We start from the raw sequence: 23,787 nt of genomic DNA on the forward strand, positions 1-23,787 counted from the left end.
CTATAAATTAAGTATAGTTTAAAAACTATGGTAACATTGTTGGCATCGCAGTTTTTAAGCTATTAAAATAACAGATATTTAGCTGTTTAAGCTGCTATTTTAAATGGATTCTTCCTCTTTATCTGCTTACTAAAGCTAACTAAACTAGCTAAAATTATCAAACTAAAATGTCACATCTCTTTCTGCCACTAAGCTTTTCGAATGCGTTTAGAATAATATTTATGTAGGATATTAAAGATGTCTCTCTTATCTCCGTTGTATTTTTATCCTTTTTAATGATAATCTAACATTGCTGTAGTGGATTTTTCACTCTGGTAAGCACTTCTGCAAATAAAAAAGAGAAAGAAAGAAGAAAGACAGAAAAAGAAGAAAAAAATGTTCTATCAACTTTTCTATTTATCTTCGTTCTTACATACTTTTCTATGGGTGAACTCTTCGAATTAAGGAAGTCCCAATGCTTTCCATCAGCAATTACAGAAACAGTTGGTTGATATCGTTAAAGGTGTGGGTCGTGAAATTCCCTTTTCTCTCTACAACCTTTTCTCTTGTGTAGTTTTGGCTAAAAAGAAGCTGCATTTGCGCCAAATTATATTTCCGTCCACGTTCTATCATCCGGCAATCCGGCGCCATTCCATTAACGAACTAAATGAAGTTTCCCAATGACATCACTCCCAAAATAAAAGAGAACAAATCGTGTGCAAGGTTTGGTACAGTAAATGCATTTTGGATGAAATTTGGGGTATTTCCTTCTTCTTTTACCCCGAATGCTCTTCATTTAAGACATTTGTCTCCTTAAATAGGGATACTTGTTCTTTAATGATCGAAATTCCCAAACATTTGGCATTTTTTCCCCCTCAGATACTACTTCGAAACCGATTACTAAGCTCGCGAAATGATGATCGCCAAATTGTACCGCAAGATTGTTAAGAGAAGCTTTACTAAATATTGGTGAGCAAGATTAGTTTGCAAAACAAAACTTGCATTTGTAATGTAGGTGGAGAAAATAAATGATGAAAAAACTACAAAAATGAATTACTTGTTCGTATAATGTAGCCTTCATAAATCTCGCAAAAATGGTTTTGGGAGTGGTTGGAAGTGTTTTGGTATCATATGGCATTTATCTGAAACGTAATTTCGATGTTTTGCCTCATATAGAAGTAGTTAAAAACCCAAAATTATAAAATTTTATAATTGGAATGAAGTTAATTAACTATTTAATTTCTTTTAATAAAATAATTTCAGTTATCAGTATATATATATATATATATATATGTAATATAAATAAATACAAAATATATAAATAAATGCAAAAAACACGAAGAAAATTAAGAAAAACAGTACTCGTTATTTTTACTTATTGTGTTCTATTTTATTTATTGTAATTTGTTTGCATTATTTGAGTGCTCTTCACACTAATGTGTTGATGTATTTTGCTTTGCCTATATTGATACAATGTTAGAAAGCATTCTTTTTTGCGGATATAATCGTGTGGGTTGATAAAAAGATTATATCTTTTATTTTCCGGAATTTTTAAAAAAATGTGTGTACTTTTTTTCGGATTTTTCTCCTGTTTTTTGTTATTTTTATTTTCATTATTATTTTTCTTCTTTCCCCTTCTTTCATTGTTCTGTAATTTTCTATATATATATGTATATATATATATATGTACATATATATATATATATATATATGTATATATATATATATATATATATATATATATATATATATATATATATATATATATATATATATATATATATGTATATATATATATATGTATATATATATATATATATATATATATATATATATATATATATATATATATATATATATATATATATATATATATATATATATATATATATATATATATATATATATATATATATATATATATATATATATATATATATATATATATATATATATATATATATATATATATATATATATATATATATATATATGCAGCTGCAACTTAATGTCAACTTGAAGTATTTAATTTCGAAAAAAAAAAATTATTTTCTTGCTATGGCCTGATCAACAATTTAAAAGAAGTGCAAATCGATGTAGTTTTCATTTTCTAAACAGATATTATATTCATAACCATCCATTATTACACTAAAACTAAACCTCAAAAATTAACAGTCAAGAATAAAAATAAATTTTTCTTAATATTTTAATTTCTTTAAAATACTTATTTTTTAAGTAATATCTTGTATTTTAAATATTGTTTTGATTAGTGTATGTATCTTTTATTAATTAATGAACATAATATAATATATTCCATTAAAAGAGAAGAAAAAGTGAAATTTGATTGAAATTTTATTCATTGTTGTATTTTAATATAAACTAAAATTATGGTAAACAAACGACACCAAACAAAATTGGTACATAACAGTATTTTGACTTTATTAATTGATACATGTGTTTATACTATTTATAATAACTATTGATATGTTTAAATGGTTATCAATTTCGCTTAAATATTTTAATTAAACCTTGTTTGGTGAGTGTCCTGAACAAAGATAACTAAAAAGTAAAAGAAAAAATCCATGCACATTATTTAATAAAGTGCTTTGTTGCACAATTGCAGTTGTAATAATTTTCTAATATGTATCGAAATTCCACTTGTATGTTTGCCACTTTTTTCCAGTAATTTTTAATAAAGTGCTTTGTTGCACAATTGCAGTTGTAATAATTTTCTAATATGTATCGAAATTACACTTGTATGTTTGCCACTTTTTTCCAGTAATTTTTTAAAAAAATAAATATCATAAGTTTTATGCGCAATTATTAACAAAACTTTCTTATTTTACTTTTCTTAAAGGCTTTATTTTCTTATTTATCTTAATTTATAAGTGCAAAATTTATTTTGAGATTTGCTTGATTCTTTTTTTTTATGTCAGATTTTTATTAGAACTGAAAACTATTCTGAAAGTTAAAAATAATTGTTTCTTGATAAAATGATAAAAGCAAGGAACTAAAAATAAAATGAAGATAACCATCGCATTCGTGCTTGTTTTGAGATTCTGAATTTTTCTCCTGGTATTAATGAAGTTAATTTTGGTTCTAATTAACGCATTTCTCCAGAAATGAACAGATTCAGCTTATATATACATATATATATATATATTTTTTTTAAAAAATTCTTCTTGATTTCGAACAGAAGATTTCCAATTAAATTAACGAGTTGGAGGTTTTGATAGATTTATTTGTTTTTGTCTATGGAATTAATCAACAAGACAATATCATAATTAATATTATGTTCATTTGTTTGATTCTCATTGTTTTAATTTTTTTTAGTTTGACTTTCATTAAAGTTAGAAATCGGAATAAACTGAATAAAAATGTATAAATTGTAATACGGTCTGACTTATAATTAATTAAATGAATAATTTATGTTGAAAGAAAAAGTTTACTAAAAGAATATAATAATAAGAACTTTAGCTTAAACTTCATATCAGGCAAATCTTGAAATAATTTATTAGAACTGGGAATAAATTTAATTTGAAGTTGAACTAGAAATTTTGCCTGGTTTTTTAAAGCGAAAAAATTAAACTTAAGATGGGGGAAAAACTGCAAAAGTAGGAATTAAATACAAATCTGCAATATCACCTTTATAAGTGTAGCCCAATATTTTTTAAACGAAACAAATATCCATGATTCTACTTTTAATTAGAAATATTTCTCATTTTTTTTTCGTTTTTTTTCTTTCTTTTTTTTAATTTTTAAATTGTTTCTCGTCAATTAATACTTTTAGATTCCGATTAGTTCTGTCGTGATTTTTTTAACCTTTAGCAAATAAAGTATTCGAATGATTTATGCAAATTTAAATCATCTTTATTATATTTACTATATATTTCACAAAATGCATTTAATGGTACCATTGCTGTAAACTTCTTACTAGTAGTTTCATACGTTATCATAATAAAGATTTTAATTTGCACCGATAGATGGCAGTACAGCAGCTTTCATTAATAATGATTTTCAATCTGTTGATGTCAAAGATTTATGTATTATTCCGAACTAAAAATTGCTACGACATTTTTTATTTAGAAGTCTAAGGAAGAAAACGAAATATTACCTCAATAAGACCTAAGATTAATTTTGGAATTTGCTAAAATAAAAGATCACACTATGTTGATTTTTTTCAATTATTTTTGTTATTTAAATAAAATGCACTATTACAGAATAAACTATTAGAGAATAATGCCTATTTCTTTTTTTTTTTTTTAAAGAAAAAAGACAAAAAAACTTATATATTCTATGTTGAAATTAACTCGGTTACAAATTTCTCTTAGTTGCGAAAAGAATAAAAGAATTAAAATCGTGCTTGTTTATATTTTTAATCTGTAACATATAAGTATCATTTATACCACATATTGCTGTAATTTATTTCTTCTTTGAATTTGTCAATTAAGGAATTAAGAGTTATTAGAAAAATCGTCCATGATAATTTTAAAAAAAAGTTTAAGAATACGTATAAGGAATATGTGGGTGAATATACATCTGATGTCAAAAACGTAGTCTTTCGGCAAATGCCAAATATTATTAACAGAAAAAAAAGTAAAATTGGCATTTATTCTTGTTTTTAATAAATTTTGTAGTTCACACTTTATACCATTTCGTTGAAGTTTTCATGATATGGTCATTCCGTGTAAGTCCTAGACGCGTTTGTATGACATTACAGAAGGTGTAAAAGCAGATGTGTTGATACACTGTTCACACAACTAATTTCAACTACTTTCGTAAAACTTTGAATTGCTCTTTTTGCATCTATAAATTTCTAGTATAGTATAGTTCAAATCAATTATATTTTGTAACCATTGTTGAACATGAGTTTGCGACTACTAATGTTCAATGCAATTTCATTTTCATCCATGGAGAATTCTAAGCCAAAAAAAAATATTTAATTTTTCAAACCCCTCTCCCAAATGATCAAATTGAAATATTTGAACAGTTTTTAGGACAGGAGGTTGAAATTGCTTCTTTCACTCACGGCTGGGATGACCTGGTTGGTAGGGTGCTGGGCTCAGGCCCGAGAGGTCGTGAGTTCGATCCTCTCAAGTCGAAGACTCCCTGTGTACTAAATGGTGAATGCGCTGAATCTGTTTGGGGCACATAGTCTTCCAAGTTCTAGTAACAAATCAATATCTCTGGGGGTACAACAGTGGAGATGAGAATGATCGTGCTATGGTTCAGGTCAAAATTACGAACTGTGCATGGATGGACGGTGTACGAATATGTTCGTCCTGTACAACGGGATGTGTCGTATGTTTGTTGTTTTCGGATCTTCATCAGGAATGCTTTCCTGACGGTCGCTAATAGCCCATTGTGCAGCTTTAGAGCGACGCAAATTAAAAGTACCACACCGTAATTTTTATTCACTGTCAAAAATTTCAGGACGCTAGCATAAACGGTTCTGGAGTTAAAAGAGAGACTCACAGTCAGAAACTCAAACAAACTCTTCATTTTATTATTACCGGTAATCCACTCAATAATGGGGCATTGTTTATTTGATGAATAATTTTTACAGATATAATCTGCCTCTATTGACGTTACGCTGAACTTACTTACTTTTAAAAATAAAAATAAAAAATAGAACTAAGTAGTCAAAATAGTTGTTGATATAACTGTTAGGTTTTGCCGATTGTGATACAATGTTGCACAATACACAAACTTGCCCACTTCAAATTATATAATAACGTACGCATAAACTAACTGGCGTATAAACTCTAGAACTAATATTCAAACTCATTAACATGTCACTTAGAATCTTCATACACTATGCCCTTCAATTATTAAGTTACAAAAGGAGATGTACATATATAGTAATGTATGTACTTCTCTGTAGTATATATATTATAATGTATGTAGAAACTATTTAAACAATCTGCTGTTTGATGTATTTTATCAAAGATATATTTTTCCTACATTTCAGAAATATATTATTTACATTTTTTTCGATTTATTATTCAGTAGTCTTTGGTACTCTTTCAAAAACCTAATTATCTAACTTGAAACTCACTTCTGGCATATTTATATGAAGTAAGATGCAGCGACCTACTTTTTTCCATGTAAATTAAAAATGCTCTCAAGTAGCTAAAATATGTATCTCTTGGGTTCCTTCATTAGAAAATTGTTCTTAATAGAAGTTTTTCAAAAAGATGGACTTTATTAGATTTCTTTTAAAAAATATATGTCTTGAAGATTTTTTTTAAATGCTTCTCTAAAAAATTAGTTCGAAATTTTAGTATTTAGAGAGACAAGGTTTCAAATGTTACTTTTTTTTACATTTCCTTATTTTAGTTTCAGTCATCATGTATTTATTTTTGTGTCTTTTATTATAAAAGCCTTTTAATGTGATTAAAAAAATAAATCTACTTCATATATTGTTAAAGAAATATTTTCAAAACAAATAAAATGAAATGAATATTTTTGTCGAAATATATAAGCGAGATTATTTTTAGCATGTGGATTATTTACCTAATATTTGCTTACTGGAGTAAACTAGTATGCTTAAAAGATATTTTTAGTTCCCTTATGAATTTTGAAAAGACGAAATTGGATTTTTTGAAGTAAGAAAAAAAAGTGGAATCGGATATTAAATTGATCAATTTTATGTTTTTAAGGATACAGAAAATAACAACGTATTTTGTTCTTTATGTGATTTTGAGAACCCTTTTTCTTGACTATTAAGACATTTCCTTTTTAAAGTTTCACATAACGGTTTGCTTATTTGTATTAAAAAAATAACAAAATGAAGGCTGTAAAAAAGCCCTTAGAAACTTTGTTAGTAAAACTCTCAAAAATATTTTTATTTATTTAATTTATTTTTGAAGTTTTATTCAGAATTGTCTTAACACCACGGACAGTGAGAAAAAAAGGGAACAACCTTTCATCTAATGATCAGATTTTCAATTACTAAGGATCAATCTTAATGATCCGAGATGGTGACCTCAAATATGCTAATTAATAAGGGTAGATGACATTTTGAGTTGGGAAATCAGACACAAAAACGCATTTTCTCTAAATCAACATACTTTTTTTTCTGAAGGATTCAGCTTGAGGATATGGGGGTAACCACAATCTGAGAAATTAGCTCTCAATAATTTGGTCAGGTAAGCAGTTAAAAATTTGGAACCCTTAATGTTAATTTTTTTCTGTGTATTTAAAGCGAATCAAAAACTTTTTCACACTATTATAAAATTCGTTTATACGAAGATAATTCCTTGCAAAAAATAATTTTAGTAATTACTTATTTTTTCGATAATAGTCGAAAAATGTTTAAATTGCTTAAACGCGTACGATTATTTTCGTTTTATTCTTATTTAAATACCTTTTTATGTTAATTATTTAATTTTTAAGAGCACTTCATGCGAATTTATTACGCGCAAAATGTTATTGATTACGTGGTCAAGTTCTTATTACCAAGCAAAGGGATGTCAAAAAGAAAAGTAATTGAATGCGATTTTATTACTTGTCAAATAAATGACTTCAATTCTTCCAGGAAAAATGTTCTCGTATCCAATGGGAAATGATTTAAAATGACGACTTATTATTAAACGTAAGTCACATTATTTAAAACTCAAAATATTCAAGAAAATAGTTAAATTTAAGCAGAAACTTCAAAATAAATGAAAGTGTTTTAATTTTTTTTTAAATAATTATGCAAGATCCGTAATCAACGACTTGTCGCTTCCGTATCTTGGTAAAAAGACGAAATAAAAACATTGTACACGATAATGGTCAATCTTCAAACTATGTACAGAGGCCAAAATTATTTATACTAATAAGATTGTGTTCTTTAGCCTAATGCATTGCGAACGTCGTCCAAGATTAGTAAAGAGGTAATCTGGCTGATTATCTGCTGAAAGATATGTGAATGATTTAAGCTCACCTCATCTTAAACCATTGGATTGATTTGCACCAAAGCACATGCTACCAGAACTCAATGGAGTAAAATGCGTAAGCTTGAACCCCTTTTGGAACGTTAAAGAGCAAGTATTGAAAGAAATCACAATAGTTACTGTGTGTGCTGCTTGCAATAGTCTTGAGGAAAAACATAAGCTTTTAAAACTTTATAATTTTGAATCATGCAAGCCTACTTGCAAGAATGGTTTTGTTTACATATGTAATGTTATTCCTTTTGCTACACCAACCGACCAATTTTGTTTGACCAACAATGATAAAAATATGATCAGGCTGATTTTCTGTTAAAAGCTATATGAATGGCTCTCCTAATCTGAACTCAATGGATTAATTTGCACTGAGGCACATGATATCAGATCGTAATTTTGCAAAACGTGCAAGTTTGAACCTCATTTGGAAGGTTATAGAGCAAGTATTGAAAGAGCTCACAGCTATTGCGTGAGCCGTGATGTCTCAGGGGATCGAGCGTTCTCCTTCCAATGAGGTGAACCGGGTTCGAATCCCAGCATTGGCAGGTTGATGCGAATTCTGCACTCGGCTTGTATCACTCACAGTGCTGACTGACGTAAAATATCCTCAGTGGTAGGTGGATCATGGGTTAGAGTCCCCTTGCCGTCTTGGGAGTCATGGCTAATCATGAGAGTTTTTCGTGGTTTTCCTCTCCACGTAAAGCAAATGCGGATAAGTTCCAATAAAAAGTCCTCCCTGAAGGCAAATTTCTCCCAATATGTAATCCAGTAGTTCCTTGTCTTCTGTATTGGGTTTAAAATTACAAGGCTACGGAGTTGAACATTAGTAGACGTAAACCCGAAAAATTGGGCCGGCTGCTCAGCGACTCTTATAAGAAATAAAATAAAATAGTTATTGTGCCTGCTGTTTGCGATAGTTTTGAGGAAAAACATAAACTTGTAAAACTCTATCATGCCGAATCAAACTTGCAAGAATGGTTCTGTATATACACACATAATTTCATTTCTTTTCCTGCAATTAAAATCAATAGTGTTTCGAAATATTTCGTTATTTTACTTGAAACTGTATGACAAAGTATTAGTCCCAGTGCGAGATCCTATGATTTCTTTACAAATTTTCTTATAATTTTCATTGTTTAGACATTAAATAAATGAAAAAATCTCTTTTTTTTTTCAAAAAAAAAAGAAAAAAAAGTGAAATTCCTTACATCAGAAAGGGAAGCAAGCAGGCCAGTGAGATTCATTGTTTAAGTCTGGGTCACGCTTCACTGAGTTTTAAAACACCGAAAATGTGTTTACTCCATACACCTCAACAAAGTAGCTCATTTCACTCAGTCAACACGAGACTGGGTTCTCATTACTTTTCACCCCTTTTCTTCTTCTCTTAACTGCAGAGTTTTCTATCAATTTATCACTCTTCCTTTCCAAGAGACACCACAAGAATTTTCAATTCCACGGAGAGTTTAAAACTCGAAATAGAAGCAAGTTTTCCCGCTTGAACTCATTTCATGAATGATGGAAAAGGATACAATTGTTCTCTTCACTTAGTCTCGCTCTCTTTTCGAACTTGCTTCCAATGGTATGAAATAAAATAAAAAAAGGGGGGAAGTTTTGGGTTATTTTCCCTTCCATTCTGACAGAATGACTTGTCAGTCTTTTGTCAGGACTCCCCGGAAATTAAGTCTTTTCCTCCTTTTTGGCACTCTTTTTAGGGTGTATATTCGAAATATCCTTCCTCGCTGATGCTTTAACTTTAGGTGGGTGCATAGAGGCAGGTTTTATTTATGAGGAAGGAGAGAAAGGAAAAGATTTTCTGCTTCGAAACGCAACCGTTTGACAGTTTAAATAGGGTATAAAATCATCTTTAAAATGTATTTTCCTATCATGTACTTGGTGGCTAAAAATATTCTATAGTAATCTCAAGAAATATTTTTCTTATCTGGTTTTCAGTAAAGCTAAATGTTTTGAAAGAGGTACTTGCTATTGTATTTATTATAAAATGTTTGTTTGGAACCTAGTTTTTATGTTATTTGAGTTACTTCACTATTTACATAAAATAATTTAGACTCGAATTTTCTCAGTAACTTCATAATTTATAACTTATACAAATTAAAAAAAACTTGCGAAACATCCCAGTGTTGCGTTCAGTTAAGGCACGCTTCATGTATTAAAAGATTTTAAAGCTGATGTTTAAAAATAAGGGTGAATGAGTGTTAAATTACAAGTATTATTAAACAATTGGTGTATTTGTGGTATATTAAACCTATCCGACATTGTAAATCCTCTTCCATGGATGGGGTGTGAAAACTGTAAAGAAGAAGATTCTACTGACTCGAAACAAAACGAAGTGATGCATTAATTTAGATAACAGCAGCCAACATATAAAGTTAATTATTTTTACCTATGGTCAGTATAGGTTATTGCTTAAAGAGAGTGAGGTACTTTTTAAAATATTTTATTGATCTCGGAATAAAGTTTGGGAAAAATAATATGTTTGGAAAGAAGTAAACGTAGTTTTGATTTTTTTTTTCGTACTTTTCTTCTAAATATTGACAGAAATTGAAATTCATGACCTTAATATGTAAAGCACATAGCTGGATGCTGATATTGCGTATATTTTTCTTTATTGTCCGAAATAAAAATGAATAATTGTATTTAAAATGGATAGATTAATTCGTTTTTGATTCAAAAATAATTATTGTTAACGAAATGTTGATCATTCATTCAAAAGTAAATTTAACTCTACAATAAAAATAATCCCTGTTTAAAAGTTACAAAATCAATCTAAAATATTATTAAAGAAATATGCCCAAAGCTTCCTTTCAGTTAATATTTTTTTCAAGGTTTGTTCGACCGCGGAAATAAAACTACTGAGAAAATTTAATGTAGCTTTGTGAAAATATTTTATTTTCTGTGACTAGTATATTCTACAATCATGGCACACTGCGTTTATTAGTTCTAATCGCATAATGAGTACATAAACATAACGGCGATTATAGGATCTCACTTCAAGTGATAATTGCGTGCTGTAATTCACATGCTAAGTTGTTCAATGTAATCTAAATTCATTCATTGTTGAATGTGCAAAGCGAAATATTCTATAAAATTATGAAGTAAGACATACTTATGATGCAAGTGGTATGGTCAAAAATCAAGTGCAAACTGATGAATTTGTTTAGAAAGTGGTTCAGATGATTCTCTCATTTACATTTTATTATGCTACAAGTAATTTCTAAGATTCATTTCTGAGAGAAAATTAGAAAATTATGCATTAAATGTCATAGAGATTTACAAACCTGCATTTTTACTTTTTGAAAATGTTAAGAGAAAGCAAATTTCTTTTGCCTAAAAGGAATATATGTTTCATTGAATAATCAATTTTTTAATTACACCAGATAGCATAAGTCAGTGATTCTCAGCCTTTTTGGGGGGGCGGCACACTTTTAACGATTTCGAAATTTGACGGCACACAATGAAAAAAATTAGTTTAAAAGTTGCTTACATACCTATAATACACTGTGTTAAATAGTTTGTGATAAAAATTTTGAATGTGGAATAAAATAATATGTAATACAAAAGCACGTTTATTAAAGGATTAATTATCTCTTTAGAGTAATTTTTTATTAGTTAGTAACAGTTATTTTTTTTTTTTGCTAGTTATTAATTGTTAGCTTGCTTTCTACAGCTGTTACCTTATTTTTTGTGATTTCTTGTTAACTAGTTTTTTTGATGATTATTAATTGTTAGCTTAATTTTTGGTAGTTAACCTTTGTTAATTTGTTTTCTACAGCTATTAACTTATTTTTTGTGATTTCTTGTTAACTGGATTTTTTCTGATTAGTAATTGTTAGCTTAATTTATGGTAGTTATCCTTTGTTAATTTCTTTTATTAATTGCATAGCTTACTTTAATGATAAGCTTTTATTTCCGTTTGAAAGTTAATATTTAGCTTGTTTCATTGTTAATTAATAATTTTAATCGTCATTAAATTTCCTACTTATTTCAACATTTTTTTAAATTGTCAAGGACAATTTAAATACTTCCTTCTTATTTTTACTTGTTTTAAGATAGTCAGTGACAAGACAGTCACCGACAAAGATGTTCACGCGGTTAAAGCGTGGAAAAATTTTAATATATATATATATATATATATACTTTACTCGTAATAAAAAAAGCATTATAATTTTTATTGCATCATTTCTAATATTTAGTGACACATTTTAAGAATTTGACGGCACACAAAAGTGCCGCGGCACAGTGGTTGAGAATCACTGGCATAAGTGGTTGATCAATATTAATGATTATTTGATCTTTCAGGTGCCGTCAAGAAACTTACAGCCAGAATCTACCCAAGACGAGCATCATCATCTGCTTCCACAACGAGGCATGGAGTGTTCTAATGAGGACCGTCCACAGTATTCTTGATCGATCACCCCCTCAACTTGTCGAAGAGATCATTCTTGTCGACGATTTCTCAGAATTGCGTAAGTGAATTGAAAAGAACGTTTTACTCAATCATGAAACTATCACTATCATCCTTAATTGCTTCAAACAAAATGCATTGTACTTCAATCTGAAACAATATCTCTTGTGTTACTAGCATTGATGATGAGTAGGGTGAGTTTGCTTTTTGATGCAAAAATCTAGAAATATTTCAAATTTTTAAATTTTAAAAACCTGGGTGAACTAACTTGAGAAAATATAAGAAATTACTTAAAGAAAAAAAAATTCTAAAACACATTTTAATTTAAAGAATTAATAAAATTCCTGGAGTAGCCATCCCCACTGCATATGATCAAAATAAGGATATCATACATTCGTCAGCAATAGTTCAATGTCCAGCCAATATATACGGTGCTTAAATCTTTTGCTTGGTAATTTTTCCTCCCTTGGTAAATATTTATCGGAAAGTCTAACTAGCTTAAAGTAAAATACATTTTTTAAGCACGCATTTTTATAACCAGAGAATATATATATATATATATATATATATATATATATATATATATATATATATATATATATATATATATATATATATATATATATATATATATATATATATATATATATATATATATATATATATATATATATATATATATATATATATATATATATATATATATATATATATATATATATATATATATATATATATATCGCTCATGGGCTGCAGTAGTGGCTCAACTAAAAAAACACTCGTTTTGGACTAAGAACAGGTGTAAATATGAAAATACATATTCTTTGAGCAGTAATACTTGCACAACTCATAATTCAACTTGAAGGTAATCTTCGTTGAAGCAAACGAAAGCATTTCTTATGCATTTTGCTTAGCAATGAAAAATTTAAACCCACTTATCTCAAAACTGATTTTTTGAGTTGTGCCGCTATTGCAGCCCATGAGCGATATATATATATAAACAGTGATAATACAAATAAATAATTATAAACAATGTCACGTTACTTGCTACTTGCTCGTAATTCGTTGTCGATAGTTAAATAGCATTTTTGGCACAGTTTTTTGAATATCAATAAATAGTCAGGAAACCAAATATCATTGAAAAGTTTTCTATAATCGATACTATTAAACATTTAAATTTCCTTACAAATGCATTGAGGATTTTAATTAAACGAGTTAATGTGATTGAAACACTTTAAAATTTATTTATTACAGATATCTGAAACGTAAACTTTCGTAGTTTTCTATAGTTTAGATAAAAATGTTCGCTAAAGATATTGGATTAAGTTTAGTTCGACTCCTGGTGCTAGTATGAAATATCGTGAGAAAATTGAAAATAAATCGATATTGCTGTAGGAAGAGTAAGTCTTTTATCGGAAGTCGTTGAAGAACAGAAAATTGGCCACCAGAAAATTGCTTTTTAATGCATTTTAAATTGCTTTGTCTTTGCTTTCTATAAGTCAAATAATATGTATGGACTATGTTGTAAGTTAGATAGATTGATAAAAGAAAATAGTGGTTGAATTATTTTGATTTGTTAAGTTTGGTGAATAAAGAGTTAACGCGTTGTTTATGCTGATATTAGTTATAAATACGATTTCGTTTTAAAACTTATAAATTATTCATCCTCGATGCTCAATTTCGTTGCAGGTTGTTGAAATTCACACTTTCAAGTTTGGAATTTAATAAAGAATACTGTTAAAAATTTAAATGATTCATAGGTTAAATAGTATTAGATACAGATTTGATAGATAGTAAAATCACATCACAACATCAGCATGCAACCCTGTACTTGATCTTTATTAATTCTACCAGTTACAGTAAAGATCAAGTACATCAGCATACATGTACTTGATCTTCATTAATTCTACCAGTTAAACTGCTGTATCCAGAAATTTATTTAAAAGGAAATTTTATTTATTATTTTATTTATTTATTTGCTTTATTGCAATTCAGCTATATTACGTTTCATTGAAAATGCAAGATGTAAATACATGAAGTTAAAAAATAAAAAAATCTTTACGTAACAAAACAGCATGGCGTTATGGAATTAAATTCAATGTAGAACAATGATTGATTTGATATTATGACATGAACTTGTACGTAATAGCGACATATTTTTATAAATGTGAAAATAATGTTTTCCTAGTAGAAATTGTAATTTTATAGTCAAGTACGAGTTTGTAAGTTTGATACTTACATAATTAAATTATCAACACCAATAACACGAAAGTGTTATTGGATTTTATTGATCTACAAGAAATGAAGAGCTTAAGTAAACTCAGTAATATTGTATTACAGTGCAAGACAGTACTTTATAAGCAAAAAGACATAAAAATATATCTAACAGTAATACCTAAAAATGGAACAAATGACAATACTATATACTAAGCTGTGGTGGCTCAGGGGATAGAGCGTTCTCCTTCCAATGAGGTGAACCGGGTTCGACTCCCAGGGATATCTGGTTGATGCAAATTCCGCACCCTGCTTGCACCAATGACAGTGCTGACTGACATAAAATATCCTCAGTGGTAGACGGATCATGGGTTAGAGTCCCCTTGTAGTCAGGCTAACAATGGGAAGTTTACGTGGTTTTCGATTAATGCAATGCAAATGCGGGTTAGCTCCATCAAAAAGTCCTCTACGAAAGCAAATTTTTCTCCTTATACATGATCCAATACTTGAGTTCTCTTGTCTTCTCTATTGGGTTCCAATTTATAAGTCTACGTAAATGAACATTAGCAGTCGTAACATTTTCGAACATTGTAAAGTCGTAGACCAGGGATGGCGAACCAATGGCAAGCGTGCCATTTATGGCACGCGACACAACATTTTGGGCACTCCACCGATCACAATTGTTGTTACACAATGAATTGTTATTACACAAATGTTATTACGCTATGAAGCATATGTAACAATTAAATTAAAATTCACAAAAAACAAACAAAATAATAAACAATTATTAATAAAAATATTAAAAACTAATACTAAAAAAGCAATTAGTAACCGCAAAAAACAAGCTAACAATAAATAACTAGCAGAAAAAATTAACAATCCTGCTTAAACTAGGATCTTACAACCTAAATATAAGTTATTGGTCATCTAATCTGCAACAACAGAAGTCACACTGATGTTACTTTAAGTTGAATTACGTGCATAACTGAGACATTGCAAAATGTAATTTTTTTTCAATGCAAATAAAGAGTTTTGAGTTGATGTTATTTAGTATTATTATTTTCCCAATTATTAAAATTATTTGACGGCACCACTAAGCAATTTTTTAGAGAAAATGGCACGTTGGTGTATAAAGGTTCGCCATCCCTGTCGTAGACCATTGGTGTTCAACGACGGTTATAAAATAAAATAAAAATACTATATACAAGCTTAATAAGTTCTCTGAACAATCTCAATAATTATTTATTACTTTAAAATTATCTCAAGACATGCTATTGAACTCGAATTTTAAAAAATGTAAAACATTTTATAAAATATTTTCAAACTGCACCCTGAGTATTATAATTCCCTTCCTGCATAATAAAGATCATGTTTAACTATACCGCTTAGTTTAGCACATGGGAATAATAAAAAAAATTGAGTTTCTTGCTACATATTTTAAATTTTCTAACGCACTCAGAAAGTTGAGGCCTAAAATATGCCGCAATTGTTTTGGTACGCTCCAGACATAATTTAGAAGGCATATAATATTCAACTCATTTGCATGTGAGTGGAAGTTTTATATTCTCAAGAGAACAAGAATTCTATTCCTTTCCATGGATAGTACCGAATACGAAATGATTGTGGTTGCATTAGATTTTAGGAATTTCTATGAAGGGGCCATATAAATATTTAGTTTATCAATTTAAATAACTTCACAGATTTTATTTAATAGCATATACAATTTATGTTATAATATATATATATATTTTTATTAAATTTGAATATTAGTTTTAATTTCTCACTAAACTGAAGTTTTGTGAAAATGAAAATAATAATAAAATAATTAATAACAAATAATTAATAATAAAATAATTAATAATAAAGTAATTAATAATTAAATAATTAATAATTAAATAATTAATAATTAAATAATTAATAATTAAATAATTAATAATTAAATAATTAATATATTAATTATTATTTAAATAAATTATTAGAGATTATACAATTAATAATTATTGAAGATAATATACTTAATTCTAAATTAACTATTGTAGAGAACAATAAAATTAATTAATAATGGAAGAATAAAATTTCTTCAAAGACTTACTTGTCCTAAAAGTTAATTGGAATTAATTATTGGAGATTATATAATTAAAGATCATTGTAGATAATGTAATTAGTTTTAAAATTAATTATTGGAGAGAATAATATAAATAATTTATTTAATAATATAAATAATTATATATTTTTTTTATTTAATTTGAATATTAGTTTTAATTTCTCACTAAACTGAAATTTTGCGAAAATTAAAATAATGATAAAACAATTTATAATAAGATAATTAATTATTATTGAAATAAATTATTGGAGATTATATAATTAATAATTATTGAATAATATTGAATAATTATTATTTATATACTTAATTCTAAATTAACTATTGCAGAGAACAATAAAATTAATTAATATTGGAGGAATTAAATTTCTTTAAACATTTACCGGTTGTCCTAAAAGCTAATTGGAATTAATAAATTAGTAATTAATATATTAATATAATTGGAATGAGATATTTAATAAATTAATTTGTATTGAAATAAATTATTGGAGATTATATATTTAATAATTATTGGAGATAATATACTTAATTCTAAATTAACTATTGGAGAGTACAATAAAATTAATTAATAATGGAAGAATAAAATTTCTTTAAACATTTAGCGGTTGTCCTAAAAGCTAATTGGAATTAATTACTGGAGATTATATAATTAAAGATCATTGTAGATAATATAATTAGTTTTAAAATTAATTATTGGAGAGAATAATATAAATATTTTATTTAATAATATAAATAATAATATATTTTTCTATTTAATTTGAATATTAGTTTTAATTTCTCACTAAACTGAAGTCTTGTGAAAGTTAAAATAATAATAAAATAATTAATAATAAGATAATTAATAAATTAATTATTATTGAAATAAATTATTAGAGATTATATAATTAATAATTATTGAAGATAATGTACTTAATTCTAAATTAACTATTGTAGAGAACAATAAAATTGATTAATAATGGAAGAATAAAATTTCTTTAAACATTTACCGGTTGTCCTAAAAGCTAATTGAAATTAATTACTGGAGATAATTGTAATTAAACATCATTGTAGATAATATAATTAGTTTTAAAATTAATTATTGGAGAGAATAATATAATTAATTTTAAATTAATTATAGATTTAAATTAACAATATAATTAAGAATTAAGAAGAGAGAATTAAAAAATTAACAATAAAATTAACTAATAATGAAATAATAGAGTTTCTATAAGCATTTACCTGATGTCCTAAAAGCTACGACAGTAAAAAATGCTATTCAGGAGAAACGAATAGAGAATAAACTTAATGTTTTGATGCGTGCTGCTAGCGAAAACAGTTATATTTTATAAAGTTTCAAAATTAATTATGAAGCTCATCAAAATATGGTGCAGTTGACTAAGAGAACTGCAAAAAATGAGTTTAAAATATTTACTATTTCTAGCAACAATGGAGAATTTACACTTTTGAAGCTGGATTTTATAATATGGAGCAGTCTTATAGAATTTGCCAGACTTCAAATGATTAGAAATAACTACAAAATTTGGCGTAGTCTGAGAGCAAAATTAACTGACTACCATGCAAATTATTTCAATCGAAACAGTTGAACTTGAAAAAGAGGTAACTGTTTTATAGTTTTTAATGACTAACAGTGACTTACGTTGGCAAATTTTTTAACTAATAGTGAAATTTGGTGAGAATACATAGAACGTTTTCTAAGCAGAGCGCGGTTCATTGTGCATTATATGCTTCCTTTATCATTAATTGATTGATTATTTTTGGGACACTTGATAGGAAATATTTAAGTATTTTTTTACATACAGAGTAAAAACAAGTGAAGTTCAAAATGAATTTTAATGGAACGTTGTATGGAAAAATTTTATTACATACAGAGTAACATTTTTTTACATACAGAGTAAAAACAAGTGAAGTTCAAAATGAATTTTAATGGAACGTTGTATGGAAAAATTTTATTTTAAAAAGGAATTACCCGATGCATAAAACGTATAGCACAAAATAGTAAGTTCAAGGCTTTTTCTAACTGTAAAAAATCATTACGAGTAGGAAATGTTTATTTATTTATTTAATAAATTTTGGAAGAGCACCTTTATTTTTTAGTTTTCATTTCGTGGTTTTAAAACCCTTTCAATTGAATTTGGTTAGTGAAAGATTTTGTCTTCAATGGCCAAGTTGTTCCAGATTTACGCAAAGTGAGAAACACGCTTTCATTGGTTATTTTAATTTTAGTTCATAATAAGATTCATGAAAAATATTTGTATGACCCTTTATTTGTAGTCTGTAAATTGAAGAGATCAAAGGAATCATCATTTAATAGTCTTTCAGAAAATCACAAATTGAGGAAAACTTCGTATGTTTGAATGCATTTCCGATTTTGTGTGAATATCAATCAGAAATTAATCAAAAATCAATCAGAAAATCAAAAGCCATTGAAATGCATCCTACTCGAACCAGTTTTGTCAACCCAAGCAGCAAAGTAATTTCGATCCTTATTGGATCAATATTTACGAATCTTGGTTCAATCAGGGTTTAAAGGGCCGTATTTTTTCCGATATTGGCCCTAATTAGATTTATCCAATTCTCCCGTTATTTTATAACTATTATTCTGTCAATATCGGCCCCATATAGAATTGTCAGATTCAAACTACAGTTTTTAGCCCCTATTCCATCAATATAGGCCCTATATAAAATTGTAAGATTCACCCGAAATTTCATATCAATTATTCAGTCAATATAGGCCCTATGTGGAATAGACTGATTTACCCAATATTATATAGTCTTTATTCAGCCAATATCGGTCGTATATAGAATTGTCCTATACACCCGATATTTTATAGTCACTATTAAGCCAATACCGCCTCTATATAGAATCGTTCAATTCAGACTAAATTTTTTTGCCCCTATTCAGCCAATATAGGCCCTGTATAGAATTGCCCAATTTTCCCGATATTTTAAATTCAATAGATATCACCCCTATATACATACATAATTCTCTATACAGATGCTGAAGAATTGCGAGCTTGAATTTTAGAGGATGAAGTGAAAGTTTGTGTTACCATTATAGAAAATAATTCCATATTTACTTTTCGAACAAACTATCCCATTAAGGTTATAAAATATTTTCAATTCCTGAGTTTATGATTTCGAGATACTCTTTTTATGAATAATTCAATTGAGTTTTGCATAAATTTAACTTGGATGCTAGGGTATGAAATGTTGTGTAACAGAACAGTAGCTCTTTAATGTTTAGAAATGATGCATAAAAATATTAACTAAAGGCTTGGATTTGCGGATGAAATTTGAAAATCGTGATATTTTTAAACTTCTATAGCTATTTACGACATTTTGCTCGAAGTATTTTATACAAATTTGAGTATGACATCATACTCAACGTGCCAATGATACGTCTTAAAAGGTGTTAAGTTTTATTCGCCTCGTAAGTGTAATCTCAAATAAAAAGGAAAATGAAGTAAGTGGACAATATCAATTTAGATGTGAAAACAATAACAATATTTTATTTTCTTATCACCGTATAATGTCCCTTAAAAACTGTTTTCTATTTCAACTTTCTTGACAATATTAGTCTCATAAATGACTAAAACTATGGTTAAGCTATTGCAAGTTGTAAAACTTAAGTGATGAATAATATTGGGTCTAAAAGGCGGATAAAAATCCTGTAAAATTACCATACTTTTATATATATTTATGATGATGTTTTTGGTTTAAAAAAAACTAATTTTGATTATAAAACAAAAACATTAGGTATTAAAGCCATTCATTTGTTAATTTTTCCAGTCGTAAGATACCGGTTTATGAACGGTTTGTGGTAATAAGAATTTTAAATTTATAATTCTTATTACCACAAATTTAATTAAAAAATACAAAACTGAAAAGTAAACTTAATCGAATAAATGGTTTTTATGCCATACTGTATGGTATCAAGATAAGATTTTATCACATTTACTACTAAGCGGCACAGTAATAAAACCATATTTTATTGTAAATTTTACTGAAAGTAATTACTAAAGTGCTTCGGTAAAAATTACTGTACTTTTTTATGTTTCCACAGAGCCAGAAACAAGGTCAATGTAAAATTATTCTGGTAGATTTGACTATACTTTTTTCCCGCTGTATTAAAAATGCACTAACTTAAAAATGTGTCGTAAGAATTAGGTACTTGCACTTCCAAAAGAAGAAAATCATCGTTACCCACACTTGTGACCTATGACGTGATCTCTTATAAGCAAAATGGTGTGTTATGTTTTTCCACATAAGTTGGAATGTAAATTAACGTGAAGTTAATTAAATACAGCGCCATATCGCACATCGAATATGTTGAAATGCAATTCTTTCTCGTCTACTCGTTTTACGTAACTTAGATTCATGTATTTTATTGTGACCATGATATATTTTTGTTTTGTGTACCTGGCAACTTGGATGCATAGTTAGTTAGTTTATTCTCTACACGGCTCCCTGTCTATCTTTTTGTTTATTGTAAAAGAATCGGCCTTCTTATGAAAAAATCTTTCTGAAAGAATGTAGAATGTGTCACTTAAGATAATTTATACTTAACTGGTTTGGCTTACTCGAATTAGGATGGGAAGAAAAATTGATAACGTAAACAAATGTCACATTTCAGCAATCAATCAAGATTGAGATATCCACACTACTTCACTTGAAGGTATCTTATTATTTAATAATAAAACCTCGTTCTTTTTTTCCCAAATTTTCATTATTTTTTTTAAGAATTGGAAATTCTTCTGACACTCTTTGCATTTGGTAAGTGTTATGCAAAATAAAATACTTGTTTACCATTTATAACAAAATGAAGTTAAAATTTGTTGAGGATAAGATAATAAAAACACTTAAAACTCGCAATTTTGCTACCATTATTTTGCAACCGAACCAAATTACTGTCAAGAGATATTTTTATCGCCCATTATTTCATAAAACTCTTTTTTTTTAAAAATTCTTGTCGGAAATAAAGATAAAATGACGAAAAGAAACATAAAACTCTGTACTTTTAAAAGATTTAAAAATGGGCTAATTTTTACAAGTTATTTCAAACAACACGAAAATAAAACAAATACGGAATTTTTTGGTTTTCCACAAATAGGTTTTTTATTGCTTTCAATGCGTTTCCGACTTGGAAGTTTGTTAGTTTTGTTATAATGAAATTTGAGTGAGAAATTAAGAAAGTTTCTATGGAAGCCTAATTGCTTTGGCTTATTATTTAGTCAAATGACCGGCACGATTAATTCAACTAAGGTTTTTTTACCACCTCAATAACAATAATTTGAAACGGAAAGTGGATAATAAATGCAGTTTTTATTCTATTTATGGCACGTTTCCAGTTTGAAACTAAAGGAAAAGAAAATCTTTATGATAGTTTGTTCGCGGCTAATGACTTTTACCAGAAACTCTTTTTTTCCACAAGCAAGTACTTCATTTGCTTTAAAGGCACGCGAATGGAAAAATTAGTATTTTTTAAAACAAAAATCGATAAAAGAAAATGTGGTGATTGCACTAATTACTTTTGCGTTTTAAAATTTTTTTTCTCAGCTTATTTATTTTAAATTAATTTCTGCGCAAAAATCATAACTAAGGTCAATGAAAATATGAATAAAATTGTTTATTCACATTTTATTAACTCTATTGAGGCAAACTACAGACTATTTCAAAAATATTGCTGTATTTGATAATGATTTTATATGAATTTCCTTGTTTATCAGGAGTTTAAAATACTGACAATGGAGGGAAAGTTGTCCAATTAAAAATTTCTAGTGAAAAATTCGATGTCTTTGTTATCAGAAATTATTAATTTATCGAGCGAAATTCGTTAATATTAGATTTATTGAAATTATTGACGATGATGATTGCTCGCATTCTATTATGGCTACTGAGAAAAACACATGCACTATTTTAAGATAGTTTCTGTGATAGATAGTAATATTTCACAGAGCTCGTAATGGCAAACAGCATAAATATATCGCCTATTAACGGTGTAAAGTAATTTGAATGGAAGTTGCTCTGCTCAATTTTAGAGCAGAAAATGGTTCTAAACTCTTGAATAGATTTCTAGGAATTTAGGAAAGCTTATTAAATTGGTTCATGTCATTTATGTATTTTTCAGTTTCTTTTTTAATATAAAGCAAAACACCTGATCAGTCAAAACCTAAAGTAGCCATCCAACTGTACTATTTTTTCCACCAACTATTTTCGATTAAAAACTGCCTCGATAATTACTTCTGAGCAATGGTCCCCCCCCTGGGGAAAAATAAGAAAAAATAAAATTTATAACAATAGTTAGAAGTTGTTTGTTTTTATTACAGTTAGAAAAAGTTTAATATGCATGGACTTCTTAAATCATTAATTATTTCGTTTATTATAAACGAAAAAGTGCCTTGTGTGTCATTTTTTATTCAAAAATTAAAAAAAGATGGAAAACGATTTTTAAAATATTTTTACCGAACTTATATTTAAAACTTTATTTTTGAAAAAAAAAAATAACTGTAATTATTTCAACGTATTTTACGCGTAAGCATCTTTGCTTAGACTGTGAGTTCGGATGCCTAGACCACGACCTCCAAACCAAATTTTGTTGACCATTTTTGCTTCAGAGGCAAAGCAATAAGTTTAAACCACTTATATCATCTTGTGGAAAGAAAGTTTTGGGCTTTGGAACTGACAAATGCTTAAACATTAAATATTATTAAACTTTTTAAAAAAATCACCAATTTGTCGAGATTTTTACACTTAGGGAAAAACTATTTTCCAATCAATGAGTAGTCCTTAATTTTGCAAGTATTTATGATAATACTACGTTGGAATAACTTTTGAAATATTGAAAATTAGATTATTTGCACTTTTCATTTTCCTAAAGTTGCGGTTTTTCTATTTATTGACATTTAGCACCATTTTCCTAATTGGCGTTGATTGCGCTGCCTAAAGATAAGTGAAATATAACAGTCATAAATAACCATAACGAAAATGGATCAGTTAAAAAAATAATATTATTAGCTAAAAAAGTTAATCTCACGTTATGACGAACATGAAATGAATATGACATCGTAAAATAGCTTTGACAAAATGCTAATATTAATATTGGATGTATTTATTCTTCTCAGCTTAAACCCAGAGAGCAG

General features: G+C 27.6%; 1 protein-coding gene across 8 annotated transcripts in view; it reads left to right on the forward strand.

Moving 5' to 3' along the window:
- Window positions 1–23,787, forward strand: part of LOC107443568 (putative polypeptide N-acetylgalactosaminyltransferase 9) — a 293,596-nt gene that overhangs the window by 235,533 nt on the left and 34,276 nt on the right. For all 8 annotated transcript variants that reach the window (XM_087159120.1, XM_087159123.1, XM_016057485.5 and 5 more), the window contains one exon: window positions 12,228–12,394. In XM_087159120.1, coding sequence (XP_087015246.1) covers window positions 12,228–12,394 — 167 coding nt within the window. The remainder of the gene's footprint in view (window positions 1–12,227; window positions 12,395–23,787) is intronic.

Source organism: Parasteatoda tepidariorum, chromosome 3, assembly GCF_982258835.1.
Source record: "Parasteatoda tepidariorum strain Cologne lab strain chromosome 3, Ptep-v5.0, whole genome shotgun sequence".
In the NCBI taxonomy this organism is placed as follows: domain Eukaryota; kingdom Metazoa; phylum Arthropoda; class Arachnida; order Araneae; family Theridiidae; genus Parasteatoda; species Parasteatoda tepidariorum.